This window comes from Streptopelia decaocto (genome assembly GCF_964273445.1).
Source record: "Streptopelia decaocto genome assembly, chromosome: 6".
Classification (NCBI taxonomy): Eukaryota; Metazoa; Chordata; class Aves; order Columbiformes; family Columbidae; genus Streptopelia; species Streptopelia decaocto.
Window position 1 is genome coordinate 400,980 of NC_138660.1, and position 22,927 is coordinate 423,906.

The 22,927-nt window shown below is 56.6% G+C and overlaps 1 protein-coding gene across 5 annotated transcripts in view; it reads right to left on the reverse strand.

Annotated features, from left to right (window-relative positions):
- Positions 1-22,927, reverse strand: part of WWTR1 (WW domain containing transcription regulator 1) — a 44,721-nt gene that overhangs the window by 17,224 nt on the left and 4,570 nt on the right. For all 5 annotated transcript variants that reach the window (XR_014184501.1, XR_014184502.1, XR_014184503.1 and 2 more), the window contains exon 2: positions 5,294-5,454. Coding sequence is in view for 2 of the 5 variants with exons in the window: in XM_082057218.1 (XP_081913344.1) it covers positions 5,294-5,454 (161 nt within the window). In the remaining 3 variants the exon portion in view is untranslated. The remainder of the gene's footprint in view (positions 1-5,293; positions 5,455-22,927) is intronic.

Here is a 22,927-nt window from a genome sequence, read left to right on the forward strand (position 1 = left end):
TCCCACCGCAGCCTTTCTAAGGGAAGACAGAAAACACTGAAACCTGCTGTTGCCCTTGAAAGGAGACGACAGGATGGAAGCCAGCAGGTGACAAGCATTCGCCGTGCAAGCAGACAGACTTGGGGCGGCTTGAGCTCACATCTCTTGGGGAAAAGCAAATCTGTTTTGCCAAGCGGAGCCGGTGTCTCTGGTAAACAGCCATTGCACAATTCCCCACTCGAAAGAGCAGTAAAAATGTGGAGCGATGTTCCAAACCTGGACTTTGTGGCCGCAGTTCCACTGCGGTCCATGAATTACAACTACTCAGCTGACGTCTCAAGTTCGACCCGTGTAATTTTCTTTTGGGAGTTACATGAAAAATTTAAAAAAATATGTTAATCTTTTTGTTTGCTTTTAAATTGATCACGATATCCTAGTGAATTGGGTTTCCCGACACTGCAGGAGACCCGTCTGCGGATGACTTTGCTGGATATAGCTAAGGGAGGACGGTTTTGCGGGCGAGAGGCTCCGCAGCCTGCCGAACCAACCCACGCGGCGCGAGCTGTTTCTGCCGTGTGCACAGACTCACCGCCCAGCGCCCGGAGGTGAGGGGTCTGCCCGTGCCGCCGCAGCCCGCCCGCGGCAGGTGGCGCGCAGCGCGCTCTGACGGGAAACTACGTCTGCCGAGCTTCAAAAGAAAGAACAGCCCAGCCATATTACGGTTCTGACTCAGTCACGACACCGAGAAAATCAGAGCAGGCTCCCCTCCCTCTCTCCCTCCACTCCTGCCAACAAAGAGCTGCTTGTTTCACCGATTCCCAGAAACAGCATCGGCCTTCCAACAAGGTCAGCAAAGAACGCGGCTGCTCAGCGCTGCTGCGTCTCGTTCCAAAAATCTGTAAAGCATTAAACCGAAAGGTTGTGCCGTCCCAGGCACAGAGGCTCCTTTATTCAGATTCCTGGGCTGGAAACAGCTCTACACAAATTGCTCAACAGTTTCGAATGTTAAGCTCTGTGATAGTCTCATTTAACTTCCCTGTCTTCAGTGACCCAAATGAACAACCTGCGGGTGCAGCATCAAATGGTTCAGCAGAAGTTATTGAAAAGGTTCAAGATTTGCTCTGTAAGCACTTTTAACAACAAATCAGTAACAACTGCTGCTCCACTGGGTGCTAACGACCAATTCCTGATGACGGTTGTTGTTTAAATCTGTTGTTTTTACCTCCGTTTCATGCAATCTGCAGCCTTGCGTCTCAGCGCCGCAGCTCTGAGAAGGACGCTGGCGCTGCCCCGGCGCGGCTGGGCGACCTGCCCGAGGGGAACGCTGCCAGCACAGGAGCGCCCCGTGTTCACACCGGAAACGACCGGGATTGGAAACAACACCCCCACCTCTTCCCAACACACCGACCTCCCGCGTTTCTGACTGGCCAGACTGTTGGAGATATCTGGATTTAATTTGCCTGATACTGAAGGTGTGGTGGTGTTTAAAACTATTAGCCACTGTCCTTCAAATATAAATAAACACTCCATTTGAGATCTGGCTGATAAATTACTTCTCAGAGGTTTTAATTGCAAATAACCACCCCCCATGTTCTTTTCCGGAGCCGCGTCATAGAACTCTCACTCCCGCAGAAGGTGCAAGTCCCAGCGCTCTCGGCTCTCTGTCAGGGTTACTCCATCAGCCAGAAGCAGGTGCCATAGTTATTCACATTGACCACAACGAATGGTGCCCACGTCTCTCGGGACACCCAGTGATGAAAGGTGGCCTGGAACAGGACGCGTGTCCCTGCGCAGTTCCCCTGTGAGTGCTCCCCTGGAAAAACACGTTCCTCTCCAGCTTACAGATTTGTAGCCAAATTCCCAGCCAACACGAGCCAGGCCGTGCAACATCTACAGCATTTCACCCACGTCAGTTATCACCAAAAACACATCCCGCCTGTTTTTAAACACTGCGGAGTGTCTGCGTTCTTATCTCCACAGACTCACCCTGACACAGTCACCAGAACCGCACGTTATCATCCTCAAACAATAGCAGCTACACCTCGTTAATCACAGCAGGATATGGAAACTTTGCTTCATGTGTTTATTGCCCTTAGACAGGACCATTGCACTGTTTTATTGGTTACATTTCCTGGCCAATTAAAGAAACGAAAGCAGAGGCAGCGCCACAACCCCCGGCTGTACCCAGACCCAGTGAAATCATCGTTAGTGATGCTGCGGAGAGCGGAGCTGGTGAGACTCACGGATGAGTTTCTGTGACACGGTGGTCGGCACGAGGGCCGCCCGTGCGGACGCGGCCGTGCTGGTGAGACTCACGGATGAGTTTCTGTGACACGGTGGTCGGCACAAGGGCCGCCCGTGCGGACGCGGCCGTGCAGCGCGTGGCGCGTCCCGCTCCGGAGCCGTCCCGCCGCGGGGCCCGGGTGCCGCCGCGGGGCCGCGCCGGAGCAGCGGCTGCAGCAGGAGCCGCCTCCTCCGCGGGCACAGAAACGGGGCGAGACTCGGACAGCCCTTCATCTGGAGTCTGACACACGGAGCTACCGCGGCCGGACTCTCCGGATCGGTGCACGCCGACCCTCAGCAAACCCAGCCTTTCTGCACAGGCTTTTTACAGAAACTGCGCATGTACATTCAAGATAATTTATATAGAAAACATAATTACTATCAGAGGGGTTTATTATTTTATGTCAAAATAAGTTGCAAACTGTTAAACTTGAAAAACATCTAAATGAAGACCAGATTGTGCTCACCAAGTCGGTGAAGAGCACTGTCACAAAATGAAATACGTCTTTTTAGAACAGTCTGAAGAAAGCAGGATGAAAATAACAATGGTTTTGAGTGTTGCACAATGTTGAACAGACTACAAAACACGCAGCATTCAATTAAAGATTGTTGCAAAATAAGCTTTTTTAAGGATCTAATTTTTCCCCCTAAATCATGCTACACATGCCGAAAACCACCCTCCACAGCCTCGTCCCAGCAGCGAGGGCCGTGGGGCAGAGCTGGGCCTGGCCTGTGGGGCACAGCGAGCCGTGGGGCAGAGCTGGGGCCGTGGGGCAGAGCTGGGCCTGGCCTGTGGGGCAGAGCTGGGCCTGGCCTGTGGGGCACAGCGAGCTGTGGGGGCACACCGAGCCGTGGGGGCACACCGAGCTGTGGGGGCACAGCGAGCCGTGGGGCAGAGCTGGGGCCGTGGGGCAGAGCTGGGCCTGGCCTGTGGGGCACAGCGAGCCGTGGGGCAGAGCTGGGGCCGTGGGGCAGAGCTGGGCCTGGCCTGTGGGGCACAGCGAGCCGTGGGGCAGAGCTGGGGCCGTGGGGCTGGGCCCATCACCAGCCCCGGCGCTGCGGCTGCTCCCGCCAGCCCGAGAGCCAGCTCAGACACCCCGATCCCAGGCAAGCGCACCAACACACCCGCCTGCCTCTGGTCTGGGGCTCCAGCACGGCTGCGGAGCGGGGTGACAATGGGTCGCTAACACTGTACCCATCAGAAACACTTCACCCATCAGCTGAAAAGGACCACGTTTCAGAACGGTGGGGAACTAATCCATGCGCAGATTCGGCACCACAGTAAATGGGATTTACAGAACACTTATGAAATGCAAGAAATACAGTGTTTCTGCAAGAAATACAGTGTTTCTGGCTGTCACGGTCAGAGACTGATCATTTTCCCTGTTGCATTCCAACAGGAAAACACATAGTTAAAAGATTCCTGTTAAGGTTGCCCTTTCCTTAGCGTCTCCACCATGAGCTCCCCTAGGAGAACGACCAAGGTGAAGCGTTTAGAAGCAGCAGACGGGACAAGGCCGGACATCAGCTCACCCGGAACAATGTGCTGTCGGTCTCGGGGACAAGTTTGCCTTTTTATTCATGACACCTGACTGAATTCAGTCACGGTGTGTAAATGGGCACAGAAACCTGCCTAGCAGGTATTAGTTTTCTGTACATTTAACAAGATGCATCAAAGAAAGAAATACCTTCGGATGCCTTTGTTGTATAACATTTTAAAAGTAATGCTTTAAATGTCAGTAAGAAATCTAACCCTGCTGAGGTTACCAAACCAGCATCTGCTGTGTGGAAAGGAGAAGACCAGCAGAATTTCCAAGGCATGTCCTCTGATCTCAGAGAGCGGTCACTACGTGTTTCCCTGTGTCAGGCACAGGCAGACGGTGGCCTGGTGTCACCCGGCCACACGCTGTGCTGGAACAGCACGTTTGTAAGGGCCCGTGTCCGCCTCCAGCAGCCCCGCTGACGGAGCTGCGAGCCGAGCGCCGGGCTGCGCAGAGCACACCGCGTTTCCCATCGTCTCCCAAGAGCACAGCGAGGAAAGCACATGTGTTAGTAATTGAAGCGCAGACCAGTATGCAGACCTGGAATACTCAAATCCTTTAAAGTGGCACATCTTCAGAAGAAAACCTTCTTTTGCTTCCTACAGTGCCAAAAAACGCTAGGGCAGAAGTTACAGAATTACGGCCAGAGGAGCGTCCTGACCGGGTGTCCAGTTCCCACGTCTCCGGTGTCTGTGGTGCTGGCTCAGCCAGGCCTGGCTCAGAGCTCCGCTCCCCCCTCCCCCCAGAAAAGAACCCAAACCCACCCCACAGCACCATGGCGAACGAACAGGGCAGTCACAAAGCTGCGGGCTCTGAGCTGCAGCCGCGCAGGGCACCGAGCGCACACCTGTCACCTACAGCGCTTCGCACAGGTGGGTTTGCAGAGGCTTCACACCACCTCTGGATGGAAAACACGGGAAAAACTGGGTTTGTATGGGCAACACTGCACCAAAAAATTGTCACGGAGGGTCTAAAATAAAATGCATGATATGTCAGAACTTCTCACGCAGTACGGACTCACGCGCTGCCAGTGTACACAGGGAAAAGTACGGAAAGCGGAGAACACCCTGTTGGCCGATGGCAGAACCAGAGCTCCCTTCTTGGAGCAGAAATGATCTGGCAGCCCAACCAGCAAAAGGCGGCTCGCCCTGGGTGTGCTGAGCACCGAACTGCAGCACTCACCGAGCCTGGGCCGGGCCATGGGTGTGCTGAGCACCGAACCGCGGCACTCACCGAGCCTGGGCCGGGCCATGGGTGTGCTGAGCACCGAACCGCGGCACTCACCGAGCCTGGGCCGGGCCATGGGCCTCCGCAGAACCGAACCGCAGCACTCACCGAGCTTGGGCCGGGCCATGGGTGTGCTGAGCACCGAACCGCGGCACTCACCGAGCCTGGGCCATGGCTATGGGCCTCTGCAGAACCGAACCGCGGCACTCACCGAGCCTGGGCCATGGCTATGGGCCTCTGCAGAACCGAACCGCGGCACTCACCGAGGCTGGGCTGGGCCACGGGCTGGGCCACGGGCTGTCCCATCGCCATGGGCCTCTGCGGGAGCGCCGGGGAGCTGGCTGCCGGGTGCTGGCTCAGGTGGTTCAGCGGCTGGGTCAGAGCTTTGCGAGGATCTTGCCATGTTGTGATTTTTTCTATGTGACTGAGAAAGAAAAGATAAAACACAAACTTAATACAAACTACCCGAGTATATTATATACGTGGTTACACATAACGTCATGACGCAGTGAGTTCTCGGCAGCCCCGGCAGGACCCAGCGCGGTGCCGCTCCCCGGCGGTGCCATCCCGGCATCGCGGGGACTCGCGCTGTCCTTGGACACCGCGGAACGCTGTGGACAGTGCGGCCGGGCTGGGCGATGGAGCCGCGTGGCCAGCGCTCCTCTGGCTCTGCTCCGTTTCGCGGGGCTGCAGCAGGAAGGGAGAGGCAACTCGGAGCCTCGGTGGCCAGGAGCAGCGTTTCTGGCTGGGAAACCACACCCTGCTGCCACTGCTTATTCCACCCCGCAAAAATCAATTCCGCTCCTACGTGTGAAATCTCATTGTAACGAGGAGCATTTACTCAGCTCTGCAATGAGTATCTGTACACAAGAAAGAAAAACACTATGGAGAGAAGCTGAAATACCCTTATCTGGGGTCGTATCAATCCAGCTGTTCCTTGTTTTATTCTTTCCAGAACTACTAATCCCAGCAGGATTTTCTTCTTGGCACACATCACATCGCCCGCAACAATGGGATGGAGAACAAAGCTCCAGACACAGGCCAAATCCTGCGCCACCGCGGGACCGCGCTGCTGGGGAGCCGGGCACAGCGGGACCGCGCGGCTCCGGAACCCAAGCTCAGCGCTGGTCCCACGCAGACACACCGAGTTAACCCCTGCTCCAGCGTCCCCCACGCACCGAACTGTGTGTCAGTTTCACCCGCTCCGTCAATGGAATTAGACTGATAGAAATCACTTCACACTGAATTCTGGTGTAGCAGCACCTATACAGAAAGATAATGCGTTACACTAAATCTGGCTAAGTTAATACTTCATAAATACCACAGAAACACCTTTCCTTCAGTCCTAAGAGCCGTATTCTGTTTCTGTAAATTTTAAGAAGTTTCCACTTCCCTTAACAAAAAACCAAGTTTCTATCATTGCCAGTTTACACTTTCAATCTTTGTGTATTTTTCTTTAAATGCCAATAACATTTTCACTTTCTAAAGTTTCTCACAAAATGGCTCCAGAAATACCTAAATAATGTTTTTCAGTTTCCCTTGTAATCTTTCCTTTCCTCTTTCCCCTGACAGGCGGGGGGAGGAGAACAGAGCATGGAGCAATAAAACGGTTTTAAATGTCCATGGATGAGCAGTGCTGGTCACATTTGAACAGACTCCTGTGCCAGGTAGCACTGCACCGACCGCTCGACCAAAGATGAAGCTGAAACTCAGCGTCATTACAAGTCTGAAAAATACTAATTCCATGAGTGCTCTAAATCTCAAGAATTTGCTCTTTTATGACTATTTTCTGCTGTTATCATACATCTGTATTATCTCTTCTATTGCTTGCCACTTTCTGTTCACATCCACACGCGTTATCCAAAGGGACGGCCTGAGAGGTTGGGCGAGAACCAGTGAAAGCGTCTTGGCTGCACTTTGGAGACACGTGTCTCCATTACGTGGGTATGAACACAAAGCAACGGAGCCCCACACGTAAAGATCTCTGGCCTGATCTATAATGCTGAAGTTTCACTATGAAGTAGAAAAAACTGCTATGTAGAATCGTGGCAAACTTCTAAGACTTGTTTTCATAAGATTCTTACTTCAGGAATATTCAAACGCATTACAAAGTAGCCCCAAAATATATATTCCAATTCTGACTTTCAGGTTTTTCAGAAGCAATATTTACATTTCTTATTGCTCTAATCCTAGTGCCAGAGCAGGCCGTTTCAGAAGCAAGCAGGGAGGAAAGAGAAGATTCCTTTCAGCTTCTGTTTCTCAGATGAGACCGACGGGGGGTGTCCGTAGCAAACGAGAAGCTTTGAAAACGAGACTTCTGAGAAGCCTTAGCTGGAGGCTGCTACTGTTCCCCAGACTGGAGAAATTAAACACGTACAGCTCGAAGGAGGCACATCAGCACCCCCCAAAAACACCACCCAGCAAGCTGTTTAAGTGCCCCCGCCTGCCCAAATCACGGCATTTCACCGCCCAGAGGTGAGCGGCATCCCAACAGTGCTGGCCGCAGGAAAACCGCAACGCGCGCTCGGATCTGACCAGCTCCGGGTTTCAGAACACCGGGACGTTCTGACTCCGTCCCGCCGCTGTACCTGGTCTGCCTCCGCCCCCAGGGCCGGTGCTGTCCACGCTCCAGCCCGGGCTCTGCCGGCCCCAGCCCAGCCAGCGTGGAGGCTCAGCTCAGCTCGGCTCGGCTCGGCTCGGCTCGGCTCAGCTCAGCTCGGCTCAGCTCAGCTCAGCTCGGCTCGGCTCAGCTCGGCTCAGCTCGGCTCGGCTCGGCTCAGCTCAGCTCAGCTCCGCTGGCTCAGCTCAGCTCAGCTCAGCTCAGGTCGGCTCAGCTCCGCTGGCTTGGCTCAGCTCAGCTCAGCTCAGCTCAGCTCGGCTCCGCCGGCTCGGCTCGGCTCAGCTCAGCTCAGGTCGGCTCAGCTCCGCTGGCTCGGCTCGGCTCAGCTCAGCTCAGCTCAGCTCAGCTCGTCTCGGCTCAGCTCAGCTCAGCTCCGCTGGCTCAGCTCAGCTCAGCTCAGCTCCGCCGGCTCGGCTCAGCTCAGCTCAGTTCAGCTCAGCTCAGCTCAGCTCCACTGGCTCAGCTCAGCTCAGCTCAGCTCAGCTCAGCTCCGCCAGCTCGGCTCAGCTCAGCTCAGCTCAGCTCAGCTCAGCTCCGCCGGCTCGGCTCGGCTCAGCTCAGTTCAGCTCAGCTCAGCTCTGCTCAGCTCAGCTCCGCCAGCTCAGCTCAGCTCAGCTCAGCTCAGCTCAGCTCAGCTCAGCTCAGCTCCGCCGGCTCGGCTCAGCTCAGCTCAGCTCAGCTCAGCTCCACCAGCTCAGCTCAGCTCAGCTCAGCTCAGCTCAGCTCCGCCGGCTCGGCTCAGCTCAGCTCAGCTCCACCAGCAGCGGCACGGAGCCCACTCACCCTCCTGCTCCTCGTGCTAACCCCAACAACAAAGGGATCTCAGCGGATTCTAGTTTAAAACCTTTTCTTTCCAGTATGAGGAAATTCAGATATATTAATTTTTAAAAGTTTAAGGGGAATTGAGGAGAAGTAACTAATTTTAAATACATTCTTCCGTAAGCGTGCTCTCACCTGAAACAACACAGAGTTTGGCTAACGCTGCAGCGCTCGCATGGGGTCCTTTGTCAGGGCTTTGGCCCAGGGACTGAGAGTGGATTTTGGACAGAGCCACATCAAAGCAAAGCTGCTCCAGGGCCAGTGGGAAGCTGGTGACTCAGAGCAGCAGCAGCCGCCCCGTGTCCTGAGTCACCGAGCGCCGCAGCGGGGCCGGGGCTCGCGCCGCGCCGGAGAACGGCGGAGAACGGCAGAGCGCCCGGGCACCGCTGCGCACCGCGCCGCCGCCGCTCGCCCGGGAGCCTGTCCACGCCTCCGCGAGCGCAGCCAAAGCGTTGCCCAACCTCTGCTCTCCGTCCTCCGCTCCTCCTAAACAAACACGGGACAAAAAGGAGCTTGTCCCCAGTAAGAGTCCACTCACCGTGCTCTCGTGCCACACCATGTGACAGACACACTTTTAAACAGACGGAAAGTTTCTTGAGTTTATGAAAATTACCTCAGGGCCACGAGATCCCAGTCTGTTGTGTGACCCTGCTCACGGCACTGCAGGTGCTGGTGAAACCGCAGCCATAGCCAGGCCCCGCAGCACTGCGGTCACCATCACCACGACCGGTCCGGCAGCAAAGCTCTGTACCAGCCTCCGATGGCTTAGAAACGCACGTTACACCGAGCCGGTCTAAAGCAGCTCCGGCCACGCGCCCGCACGCCAGAGCAGCTTGGCCCTCCCGCCCGGCCACGCGCCCACCGCGGCTCCCCCTCGGGCACTCTCCCGAGCAGGACCTGCTCAGCCTGGCCTCTGACCACCAGCACCACGAGTCAGCTGGGCCGGGATCCGCAGGGACCAGGACCCACAGCAGCGGCCCCCCCGCACCATGGCCGCCGCTTCGGCACGGCCCCCGCACTGCCCCGGGACAAGTACCGCGAATAACAAAGGAAAACCCGCTCATTTTCATTTCGTTAGCCTGGCATCTTCCAACATCATATAAAGAAAAGTTGATAGGTCTGGTTCTTGATAGGTCAGGTACTTGAAGAAGAACGCTATCGCCTTCTTTCTCGTACATACAAGTGGAACGTACGCTTATTTTTAGATGGGTCTCATCTTGTCTATGAAGACACATTTGAAATAATGAGCTCTTGTAACAAAACGTAGCGACGGCAGCACAGCAGAACCCGGACAGGATGAGCTACCCTGGTGTACGGACAGCGCGGACCCCGAGCCCCGGCCAGGGCTGCGCTGCGGGCACAGGCACCGGGCGCCGGCGCACTGACCAGCGGGTGACGTTGTCCTTGCAGGGGACGGGACATCCCGAGCCCCTGGGACACACCATGGGACACCCGCGCTGCTGCAGGCGAAACAAAGGCACGGATATAAAGTCTACTCTATTCTTGCGTGGTTCTAAATCACGAACAACACGCGAGGCGGTGTAAGGTCAGAGTTCGGTCTCGGCAGATCGCACCGGAACGTTCAGGAGCAGGTGGCCCATCGCTCTCTCGGGCAGCAGGTCTCACGGTGTGGTGGCCACAGCTCCGCTGCCGGTGGCCCACGGACACAGCCTGCGCTGCCGGCTCCTGTGCCAGCCCAGCAGCCCAACGGGCAACGAAGGGACAGCCGGTCACCCTGCCGGACTCGGGAAACAGGCCCTGCTGGCTATTTCAGCTGGATTCACACAGCGATCTCATGGACACTGCAGCCCCAGGACCGCTAGTGACAAGAAAACAGAGACAAAGGTTGGCAATAGCAGGGCAGGATCCGGCCGCTCCGTCCAGCAGCGCCCTGCAGCCACAACAGCTCGCACTGTGACACGGCTGGCGTAGGCTCCGCCTGGCTCAGATCCAGCTGCGCTCGGCCTCTTCGGACAGAGGGAGGAACGGGAAAGGTGAATGGAAATCTACAGCAACATTTTCATTTTCTACTAAAACCAGACATTTCTGAACACGTGTTACCTGATCTGTAGTGCGAAGAACTGCTAGAACTCCCCTGGCCCACACAGGGGGCACGTGTGGCCCTGGGGCTCCGCGGGGGAGCGGGGCACCCTGCCCGCCGCACCCTGCACAGCGCACCCAGCGCACCCAGCACAGCGCACCCTGCACACCCTGCACAGCGCACCCTGCACAGCGCACCCTGCACAGCGCACCCAGCACAGCGCACCCTGCACAGCGCACCCAGCACACCCTGCACAGCACACCCTGCACAGCACACCCTGCACAGCGCACCCAGCACAGCGCACCCAGCACAGCGCACCCTGCACAGCGCACCCAGCGCACCCAGCGCACCCAGCGCAGCACACCCTGCACAGCGCACCCAGCGCACCCTGCACAGCGCACCCAGCACAGCGCACCCAGCACAGCGCACCCTGCACAGCGCACCCAGCGCACCCAGCGCACCCAGCGCAGCACACCCTGCACAGCGCACCCAGCGCACCCTGCACAGCGCACCCTGCACAGCGCACCCAGCACAGCGCACCCTGCACAGCGCACCCAGCGCACCCAGCACAGCGCACCCTGCACAGCGCACCCAGCGCACCCAGCGCACCCAGCGCAGCGCACCCTGCACAGCGCACCCAGCGCACCCTGCCCGCCGCACCCTGCACAGCGCACCCAGCACAGCGCACCCAGCACAGCACACCCAGCGCACCCTGCACAGCACACCCTGCCCAGCGCACCCAGCGCACCCTGCCCGCCGCACCCTGCACAGCGCACCCAGCACAGCGCACCCTGCACAGCGCACCCAGCGCACCCTGCACAGCGCACCCAGCACAGCGCACCCAGCGCACCCAGCACAGCGCACCCAGCACAGCGCACCCAGCGCACCCTGCCCAGCGCACCCAGCGCACCCTGCACAGCGCACCCAGCACAGCGCACCCAACGCACCCAGCACAGCGCACCCAGCGCACCCTGCACAGCACACCCAGCACAGCGCACCCAGCACAGCGCACCCAGCGCACCCTGCCCGCTGCACCCTGCACAGTGCACCCAGCACAGCGCACCCAGCGCACCCTGCCCAGCGCACCCGCCGCACCCTGCCCAGCGCACCCAGCGCACCCTGCACAGCGCACCCTGCACAGCGCACCCTGCCCAGCGCACCCGCCGCACCCTGCCCAGCGCACCCAGCACAGCGCACCCAGCACAGCGCACCCAGCGCACCCTGCCCAGCGCACCCAGCGCACCCTGCACAGCGCACCCCGCACAGCGCACCCTGCCCAGCGCACCCAGCGCACCCCGCACAGCGCACCCTGCACAGCGCACCCTGCACAGCGCACCCAGCGCACCCTGCCCGCCATGTCCTCACAACGGCTATCTTCCCACTTCAGCATTTACTTATCTGCTGACATTACTCACTGCTCACCAGCAAAGCAAAAAAGCTGGCCTTACTCAAAGCCAAAATGTTAACAGTGTTTTGCAAAAGGTCACACGCGCCGCCTATACACGTGAAGAGAAAATACCTATTGGGCTGAGCAGCTTAAAGCCGCGTGCTGTTGATTTCACTTACACTGTTCAACAGTTGGAAATAGTAAGATTTTATCTTACATCACTCAAAGCGCACAAACACATATAAAGTGCAGCGTCCCCCGATGACTTCTCTTTGAAAGTGCAGCAGTTAGTAACTAACGTGCAAGAGTTAACTATTCACTGCTGCCGCAGGTCGGAGTGGCGGCTGCAGGGCTCAGCTGGTACAATCGGCACTTGCTGTTTCAGACACGGGTAATGTTTCATGAAAATTTCATGAAGCTGTAACAAGGAGACACAATGTAATTATTAAACTGAACCACGCACTTTGTTCTCCTACTGCATGTCCGTCGTAATTTCCAATCTGGAAGCTGGAACATTACAGAAGTGTTTGAATATTTATTACCCTGTGCTGAGTACTAATTGAAATAACTCCTTCGGTGGCCAGCGGCTCCTCCCCGCCCCGGGTTCAGCTCCGTCCGCCGCGGGGAGGAATGTCCTGCGCCCCGTCCCCGCCGCCCCGCTGCGAGCGCGCTGGCGCCCGGCTAACGCTGACCCGCTCACACAAAGGGAACAAAACACCCTCTGAGCTCTATGGACAACTTACCCTTCAGAATTTGGATGAAATCCCAACTCTTGAGAGGAAAAAAGGGTATGTTCTATAGAACATTGTTATGGGATTTTTTTAATGTATACAACATATAATGACATTAATGCCTTTGTTTACTTGAGGAGTGCCTGTAGCACTCGTATTTAAAGAGACATATTTGTGACTCTTTTAAAATCATATTTATTTTAGTAACAACCTGAAGACCAAACATTGCGCTGTGAGAGATACCCGTGGGGTTACAGCCATTGCTGAACGGGTTACGGTCGGGTCACCGTCAGCGCCCGATGGACTCTGTGAAAGCAATGGCAGACCCATCTCTCACCAACATCCTCCCTGCTATTCCGTGTTACACATTTACGGGGGTTCTCAGAACATGGGAACATTTCAAGGGTTCCATCCCTTACAAGTGAAAAATCCCACCACTTCTTCCAGTGAACTGACTCACAGGAAACAAACTGGACCTGGTTGAACTTCTGCCAGTGTCTGTGGGTTTACACGTTTTTAAAACATCAAAAGCCCCTTGCTTTTCATTCTGAAGGTCAGCTCAGAATATAAGAGGTTTAATAAAGACGTGGCGCATTTCCCGGCCGGGTCGGCCGCTGCCCCAGCTCACCCAGCCGCACCTCGGGGGTTACGCGCTGCAGCTCCCGTCCCCCGCTCCGCTGCGCCAAGAGGGGACCGGGCAGGAAGAACCTCTTCACGAGACCTTTACCAAACTGCACTCCCAAACATCGGCTGCAGCTCTTCAGAAAGTGTCAGAACACAAAGGTCAGGAGGTGCCAGTACACAAAGGTGTCCTGCTCACAAGGGTTACTTTTCGTGGTGGAGGTGATCAGCGAGCAATGAATTTCTGTTGGACCCCACTTCTGCCTTCCATCTGACGAGCTGATTAGTTCCCATGGAAGACAAGGCAGCACAAATAACCATACAGATTGCCAGGGTTCGCAACGTTGGCCTTTCACAATCTCAAAGTCCTGCGTATCCAGGAAATCCTGCCAGACAGTCCCTGTTTGCAAACGGTTGGGAAACGGGATCGTTCGCCACGAAAAACAGAGGAAAAGCAGGATCTGGTTAAGAGACCACGTCTTTGCCCAAACAAAACCCCTCCAAAGTAAAGACGCAAGGTCTGGCGGCGAGAGCTGAGGAGCGGGACAGCTCGGCTCTGCTGCTCCCGCACGCAACCGCGGAGCTTCAAATGAGGCCAGAACTCGAAATGGGGCTCAGCCGGGCACGAGGAGCTGCGGCCAGCGCTGACACTGTGGGAACATTCCAGTCAAACATCGGCTGTTTGAAAGAGAATCTGTCTTTTTAAGATTTCTGTGTAAATGTGGACAAGCAAGACGTGCCCTGGGCTGAGAACGACGTACAAAGCGATCAGACATTTAACTATGCGGGCGCTTGGCTTCGAGAGACTCAGCCGCAAAATAAAACACTTTAGGCCTGGAATTTATAAGACAGGTTTGTCACCCACAACCAAATGTTATCTTAAATTAGGGATTTTGAATATACAGCTGCCTAACTGTGCCCACAAATCAGACAGCCAGACTATGAATTCTTTCATTTTATGAGAGACACGTTTGGAACCTCAAAGCTGGAGGAAAACTACAGATGCCAACACAGTTTCAGTGTCAATCGCCCATCGCTAGAAAAGGACGGACCCGACGGGAGGCGCCCGAGGCACCCGCAGCCCGGCACAGCTGCCGCGGCGCCGCGGGGCTGGGAGGCGCCCGAGGCACCCGCAGCCCGGCACAGCTGCCGCGGCGCCGCGGGGCTGGGAGCACGGCCCACGGTGAGGAGGCGCGAAGGAGAACACGCGGGGCACCCAGCTCCTTACTAACTGTGAGCTCCTCGTCCCAGGTAGGCAAGAAGATGGGGAAGTAAGGTGCAAGAGCACAACTAGACAGCTTCAGCTGTCAAAATAGAGAGGTGAAAATAATGGCTGCGCAGGGAAATAAAACTGGAGCTAACAGAGCAGCAGGAAGTTTTACAGAAAAAATGAGGCTAACAGGCCTGGTTACTGTAAATGTGAACAACAAAGGAGGGGGAGGGAAAAGATGCATTGAGAAGTCATAATTGTCCAGGCACTAAATTGCTTGCAAGCTGTACACAAGTTTCAAGTGCCACTGATCTTTATGTAGGATGCACGCCTGGCTTCTGCTTCCAAAGAAGGGAGTTGCCAGCCATGCAGTTCGCAGGAATCAGCTAAACGTGCCCGCAGGCAGCTGGCAGCACGGCTGGAGACCAGCGGGAGACATCAGCACACCCTGGGCCGGGGGCAGCCGAACCCTGAGCCTGGCGCGGCCGTGGCAGCACCGGCGCCGTGGCAGCACCAGTGCCATGGTGCCATGGTGCCGTGTCAGCACCGGCGCCGTGGCAGCACCAGTGCCATGGTGCCATGGTGCCGTGGCAGCACCGGCGCCGTGGCAGCACCAGTGCCATGGTGCCATGGTGTCGTGTCAGCACCGGCGCCGTGGCAGCACCAGTGCCATGGTGCCACGGTGCCGTGGCAGCACTGGCGCCGTGGCAGCACCAGTGCCATGGTGCCACGGTGCCGTGTCAGCACCGGTGCCGCGGTGCCATGTCCCACCAGGGCGGGCGCCTCGCTGGCCTGCAGCGGCACTGCCCGGGCACGGGAACTTGCACGGCCGCCGAGCTGCACCGGGACCCACTGTGCAGGGGCATCTGACCACCAAACCCAGCGAGAGAGTGGTGGCGTCCGCGGAAACAAACATACTTGGAGTTTCAATGCAACCAGGCGGCCACAGCGCTGTGGTCAGAGAAATAATGGTGGTTATTCCCAGAACCAGTGATTTGCACAGATGTTCCCACAGAAAGGAGTTGCAATAGCACAATGTTCTGTCTGTATCTCGTTCGCCAGAAGTTCATTTCTTTTTGGCCACTGTGAAGTACCTGAGAACAAGGTTCTTTTAACCACCCCAGCTGCCGGCGGAGGGGGCTGAGCCGGCCCAGCCCGCAGGGCCCGTCGCGGCGAGCGCCGCCGCTGCGCCCGGCAGTCACGGGGATCAGTCCGCATCCCTGCATCGTGCAGCGCTGCCTCACCCTTGTGGGTCTGCGAGCAGCTGTATGAACCATTTCTGATGAATAATCACACTTCTCTTCCATCTTTCTACAGAGCCACCATCCCTCCAGATATGGATCAACTGTTTTCTCTCAGATGCCAAATCCTGCAGACTTTAACCCAACACTCCAACTGATTTCAGTCAGTATTCCGTTAGTGAGAGCCAGAACCACCAACTCTTATTAACCCATTACACAAATGCTTAATATTTTTATTGAAAATATAATCCAGACATGGGCATTCTGCTGAACTCCCCCGTCCCATCGCTGCTGAAGTGAACGACGGAACATCCCGGGCGCCGGGGCGAGCAGCAGCGGCCACGGGCAGCAACACACAGCAGAGCGTGTCCGGGGGACTTCCCTCTCCTGGAGAGGTGACAGTTGCACCGTCCTGAGCAACAGGCACCCGGAGCCGCAGCTCCAACGGCCCGGGACTGCAGACCACGCGGGACCAGTTCAGTGACACTGACACACCGAAGGGCCGACACCTCGTCACCCGGTGACGGCCCGGGACTGCAGACCACGCGGGACCAGTTCAGTGACACTGACACACCGAAGGGCCGACACCTCGTCACCCGGTGACGGCCCGGGACTGCAGACCACGCGGGACCAGTTCAGTGACACTGACACACCGAAGGGCCGACACCTCGCCACCCGGTGACGGCCCGGGACGCAGTGGCTGCACTGTGTGACCATTAGTGCTCCGCTCTCCTTTCAAAGGCGCAAAGTGTCCCCGGCAGTTTCCAGCAGCCCAGAGGCCGGACACCGGGTGCGTGTGCAGGTCCCGGGAGCACTGCGCTGGGCTCCGGCGAGCCCGGCTGCGGCAGAACGCCGTGCCACACCGCGCCACGCTCCACCGCGACCGCTGCGCCCGCCGCTCCAGGTGACGCTCTCATGTGTGTAGGTGCTGCTTCGATTTTGTTTTTCAACAAGCTCATCTTAAACTGCCCTTCCCATGAGGTTCGGAGAATATGAGGAAAACAGTAAAACTGCAACATCCCCTCAGTATCCAACAAAGTTACGTCCAGTTTGCTTTATAGGCTGTGAGTAACAGTATGCATTTCTTTTTCGGTCTGTCCTCTTTACAGCTTCCTGTTTTTTCTAGGAAAATGAATCAGACGTTTGTTTCTCCAAGATAAAAAGGACTCCTGCAAAGATTGTTCTGGCAGGGCCATCCTGGCAGAAAAAGGAAGCGCTCATGAGACAATATCCTGAGTGGAAGGCACGTTGCCGCAGAGCCAGCCGGGCAGGCTGCCGCAGAGCCAGCCGGCCGGGCCAGCGCCGCTCACACAGGCACACGTACGCCTGTGTCCACAGAATGCAAACTGACAGCGCTCATCTGTCTTGATTGCAGCCACATGTATTTACATGCAAGTTCACGCTTCTCTCTCACCTTTCAATGTACTGCTCTCTGGTACAACAAAGTTCTGTGGTAACTGCTAAAAAGCTGCATGTCAAAACCTTCAAATGTAATGAATGCTTTGAGTATTAGACTGAAATATACTGCACCAAATATCAGAATCAATCACAATGACGAAGTTTGGGCAATTATTTGACAAGCAAATCAACACAAGCGTCTCCATATGATGATCCAGTGGGTCTCGCACACCTGAGGCACTCCTTAAGGAGCAGAGCAGGCAGGAACAGGATCGCTCCTCTTCTCCAGTGCAACCGGCCCTCGGCAGAGCCGCTCTCTGCAGCGCCGAGCACCCCACGCCCCGAGTGTCACACGCGTCCCGGCGCGGCGCAGGCGCAGCCGCACAGCAGCACGGGACCTCGGCCCCGCGCCCGCAACCGGGCGGCACCGCAGCTCCGCTCCCGCCAAACGGCTCACGGGAGGCGGCAGATGCCGCTGCTGGTACCACTGAACAGAACTCCAGGGATCAGCGTTAGATCACCCCTCTGTCCGCAGGGCAAGGCCACCACGGGAAGAAAATCAACATAGCGATGTGAATAGTTCAGCCACTGCAGCGACTGCTTGAGTGACGTTTCCGCACAGACCGGGGTGAGTGCTGGCTCGGCCGTGCCCAGAGCCACCCCCTCCTCACACTTCATGGGCTGGAACTGCCAGGTTGGTTGTGAAGTTACTGTACATTGAAGTTACTGTACACCGTTGCACCACCTCTGCACCACTGCCACACCACCGCTGCACCACCGCCGCACCACCTCTGCACCACCTCTGCACCACTGCCACACCACCGCCGCACCACCGCCACTGCACCACCACTGCACCACCTCTGCACCACCGCCACACCACCGCCGCACCACCGCCACTGCACCACCGCCACTGCACCGCCACTGCACCGCCACTGCACCACCGCCACACCACCGCTGCACCACCGCCGCACCACCGCCACTGCACCACTGCTGCACCACCTCTGCACCACTGCCACACCACCGCTGCACCACCGCCGCACCACTGCCGCTGCACCACCGCTGCACCACCGCTGCACCACCGCACCACCGCTGCACCACCGCCGCACCACCGCCGCTGCACCACCGCCGCACCACCGCCGCTGCACCACTGCCGCACCACCGCCGCACCACCGCACCACCGCACCACCGCTGCACCACCGCCGCACCACCGCCGCTGCACCACCGCCGCACCACCGCCACTGCACCACCGCTGCCCACAGCAGCCCGGACGAGGCTGCCCCAACAACCTCGAGCTTTTTACACTCTTCATCTGTTTTTGGAGGGAACTTAGAGCAAATCATATTAAAACCAACAAAATGTAAATAGAGGATAATCGAAGTCGGATGAAATCACCAGCTCCAGAGTTTTCACAAATAGATGTGGGAGGTTTTAATTGGAATTATGCCCCTCTTTTTTCTTTCAATATGGTTACTGATTCAGCATTTTTCTGCTTTCACGTTTGGCAGAATTTAGAAAGAAGACTTTTTGAATGCTGGGAACGTCCCGAGTCCCAAACCGGGACGTTTCCTTTCACAACACACACACCTGTACTGACCACTCTGTGCTGAACCTTCAGCAGAACCTTATTTCTCTTAAATATCAACCATAAATCATTTCAGTTGGAAGAGACCCTTACGAACATCGAGTCCAACCACAAGCTAAGTCATGTAACATTGCAATTCAAATAAGCTGCAAATAGTCTCACTAGGAATAACTTTTCCTCTAGCTATTCTGTTCTACATCGTGCACCCTCCTGCGGTGTCACGATTTCATTGATTCTCCACTGCCATGGAGTCTTTCGGTAGCAGACAAAAACGAAAACGCCGCAATGTAAGACACGAACAGAGAGCACAGCCCCCGGCACCGCTAAGGACAGTCGTTTTTGTCCTGAAATGATAATCTCGTATCTGGTTGATGTCAGGGCCGAGGGACAGTGACGGCAGCACCTGTCAGATCACCCTGGGCTGCAGGAGTCGGCACCCAGGGAACGGCCGTCGGAAACCACCCCACGTGTCACAAACCTCCCCACGTGTCACAAACCACCCCACGTGTCACAAACCAGCCCAGAGGTCACACATTACCCCGCATGTCAGAATTCAACCTGCATGTCAGAATTCACCCCAGGTGTCAGAGATCACCCCGGCTGTCAGAATTCACCCCGGCTGTCAGAATTCACCCCGGCTGTCAGGATCAGGCCAGCCCACCCCGTGCCGTGTGGCGGGATCAGTGAATCGCCGGCTCCCGCTGGCGGGGCTGCGGGAGTTGGAGCAGCTGGGGCTGTGCGTACACACATCTATTCACCAGTAAAATCAGGCCACAGTTTTCACATTAACCTCACATCACATCAAATCCTGGGTTTTCACATCTGCCTATGCAATTCAGCCATAGATATTTTCAAAAAATATCTTTTCCTAACCTGTCAGGCAAAAGCAGTCACATTTCTGTTTAAATGTATGCAGGAGATGGAGTAAAATGCCCAAGATGACTCGGAAAATGTAGTGTCAAAAACAAGAGCGAGCTGAAAACCCTTTTGTGAACAACTCCCACACCAAATTCTGCTCTTCTAAGCTCAGCAATGCTGACCTTTTCCTACGTTCCCCAGCTGCACAGTGTGAGCACACAGCACCGGCTGCACCGGGCGCGGGTGCAAACCCCGCCGTGTGTGTCCCGGTGAGCGGTGACACCGTGAGCACACAGCACCGGCTGCACCGGGCGCGGGTGCAAACCCCGCCGTGTGTGTCCCCGTGAGCGGTGACACCGTGAGCACACAGCACCGGCTGCACCGGGCACGGGTGCAAACCCCGCCGTGTGTGTCCCTGTGTCCCGGTGAGCGGTGACACCGTGAGCACACAGCACCGGCTGCACCGGGCACGGGTGCAAACCCCGCCGTGTGTGCCCCTGTGTCCCGGTGAGCGGTGACGCCATGAGCACACAGCACCGGCTGCACCGGGCACGGGTGCAAACCCCGCCGTGTGTGTCCCCATGAGCGGTGACACCGTGAGCACACAGCACCGGCTGCACCGGGCGCGGGTGCAAACCCCGCCGTGTGTGTCCCCGTGAGCGGTGACACCGTGAGCACACAGCACCGGCTGCACCGGGCACGGGTGCAAACCCCGCCGTGTGTGCCCCTGTGTCCCGGTGAGCGGTGACGCCATGAGCACACAGCACCGGCTGCACCGGGCACGGGTGCAAACCCCGCCGTGTGTGTCCCCATGAGCGGTGACACCGTGAGCACACAGCACCGGCTGCACCGGGCACGGGTGCAAACCCCGCCGTGTGTGTCCCCGTGAGTGGTGACACCGTGAGTACACAGCACCGGCTGCACCGGGCACTGGTGCAAACCCCGCTCACAGTGCTGCACACGTGTGTGCCATTGTGCTCACACGGTACTGCACACGTGTGTGCCGTTGTGCTCACAGTGCTGCACACGTGTGTGCCGTTGTGCTCACAGTGCTGCACACGTGTGTGCCATTGTGCTCCCAGTTTTGCACACGTGTGTGCCATTGTGCTCACAGTGCTGCACACGTGTGTGCCATTGTGCTCCCGGTTTTGCACACGTGTGTGCCGTTGTGCTCCCGGTTTTGCACACGTGTGTGCCGTTGTGCTCCCAGTTTTGCACACGTGTGTGCCATTGTGCTCACAGTGCTGCACACGTGTGTGCCATTGTGCTCCCGGTTTTGCACACGTGTGTGCCGTTGTGCTCACAGTTTTGCACACGTGTGCTGTTGTGCTCACGGTGCTGCACACGTGTGTGCCATTGTGCTCACAGTTTTGCACGTGTGCCGTTGTGCTCATGGTGCTGCACACGTGTGCCGTTGTGCTCACAGTTTTGCACACGTGTGCCGTTATGCTCACGGTGCTGCACACGTGTGCCGTTGTGCTCATGGTGCTGCACACGTGTGTGCGTTGTGCTCACGGTGCTGCACACGTGTGTGCGTTGTGCTCACGGTGCTGCACACGTGTGCCGTTGTGCTCACGGTGCTGCACACGTGTGTGCCGTTGTGCTCACGGTGCTGCACACGTGTGCCGTTGTGCTCACAGTTTTGCACACGTGTGCCGTTGTGCTCACGGTGCTGCACACGTGTGCCGTTGTGCTCACGGTGCTGCACACGTGTGTGCGTTGTGCTCACGGTGCTGCACACGTGTGTGCGTTGTGCTCACGGTGCCGTCGATGCCCGCGCGATGGCTCCCAGGGCGCAGCAGGCAGCCGGCTCCTCCTGCGCGCCTGTCCCCACGTCGCAGTGACCTGTGGTGACACTCGCGCAGTGTCTCCCGTGTTCATCGCGGACACCCGTGCAGCTCTCTGCACGAGCCCGTGTCTCCTGTGTGTGTCTCCTCGCTGCAGCGTCAGCCCCACCTGCCCGCAGAGCGGTCACAGGCGGACAGGGCTCTGCTCCGGCGCAGTGTTCCCAGTGTAACACTCTCCAGCAGCTCATGCTACAGTCACAGCAGTAGAACCTGTGCTAGGTCTGGACTTTGATTTAATCAATGTAAAAAAATCCCCAAATAAAACCCGACAGACACTTCCACCCAACATCACAGCCACCCCTCTCTCTCTGGAATGGAAAGGGAAAATGCCACAAGTCTGTATGTTGAAATCCAGTCCACGTGACATTTCCTTTGTATTTAATTGCTTCCATTTAGTCTGTATCTGCTAGTCACGCCAGCCCCAGAGCACCAAGCGCACTGCTGCAAAGGAGCTGCTGTCCTGTGACAACCCGCGCAGGCAAAGAGACGGAATTCCGGGTAAAACCGTTTTCAGCTTCACCCCAAGCACCCAGACAGGGAACAGTCCCAGCCCGGCTCCCCAGCGCCACGGCGAGAGAACAGCACAGGAATCCCCCAGCCAACACCCTTTCCAATGGTGCCAGAGAAATGTTTTCGTGGTAGCCTGTATCTATTCTATACACATCTTTCTAAAAATATGCTAATTGACACTCTTCTCTAATAATTAATGCATAAAACCATTGTATTTTCACCTCATAATATGAGGTGGATGTATGACAGCTGTCACCCATTAATGTGGATTAAGGTGGGGAAGTATCTGTATTACGAATCCGGTACAGCGCCAAGCACATCATCAACATAAAATCATAACAACCCCTAAGGAATTAACACAAATGGCTGTAGGGGAAGGCTCTATTTGGAAATTATTTGAGCACTTTAACTGTTTTGACACATTCAGAAAATCAACATTTCAGAGCAGTTACACTACTTTTCTTCCCCTCTCGTCCTGCTGAACATGCTCAGTAATATCAAACTGACCATGTCTTAAATTGAGTTTCTTCACCAACAGAAACCAGCAGGAAAAAATCTGAACAAGTCAGACAAATAAAACATTGAAAGCAAGTATCTTCTTTCCCCGAGAGCAGGATTTACTGGCAAATACGTCCTGGTATGGCAAATGTTCACCTCAATGCTTTAAAGCCCACACTGCGGCAGAGGGACAGTGGCAGCAGTGTCCCCAGCCTGCTCGGGGCCCAGGCCGGGCCCTTCCTGTCCCGTTTGCCTCCTGGAACAAACCGGAGTGTGAGCGGGAGGCGCTGCACACACCGAGAAAACATCGACACCTCGCTCCTCGCCTGAAATGGGAGGCTGCGCCGCCTAAGAACAAACTGCTGGAAAGCAATACTTGAGAAATTCTTTTTCCAGAACATGTGTACACAGCTCCGCGTGGATCGATACGCAGCTGATATCTCCACTTGCCTGTCTTCCCAGAAACACTTGTTATCACAAACAAATCACACTCACATTTTTCTCCACACATGCACACAGAAGAATGCTTCAGAT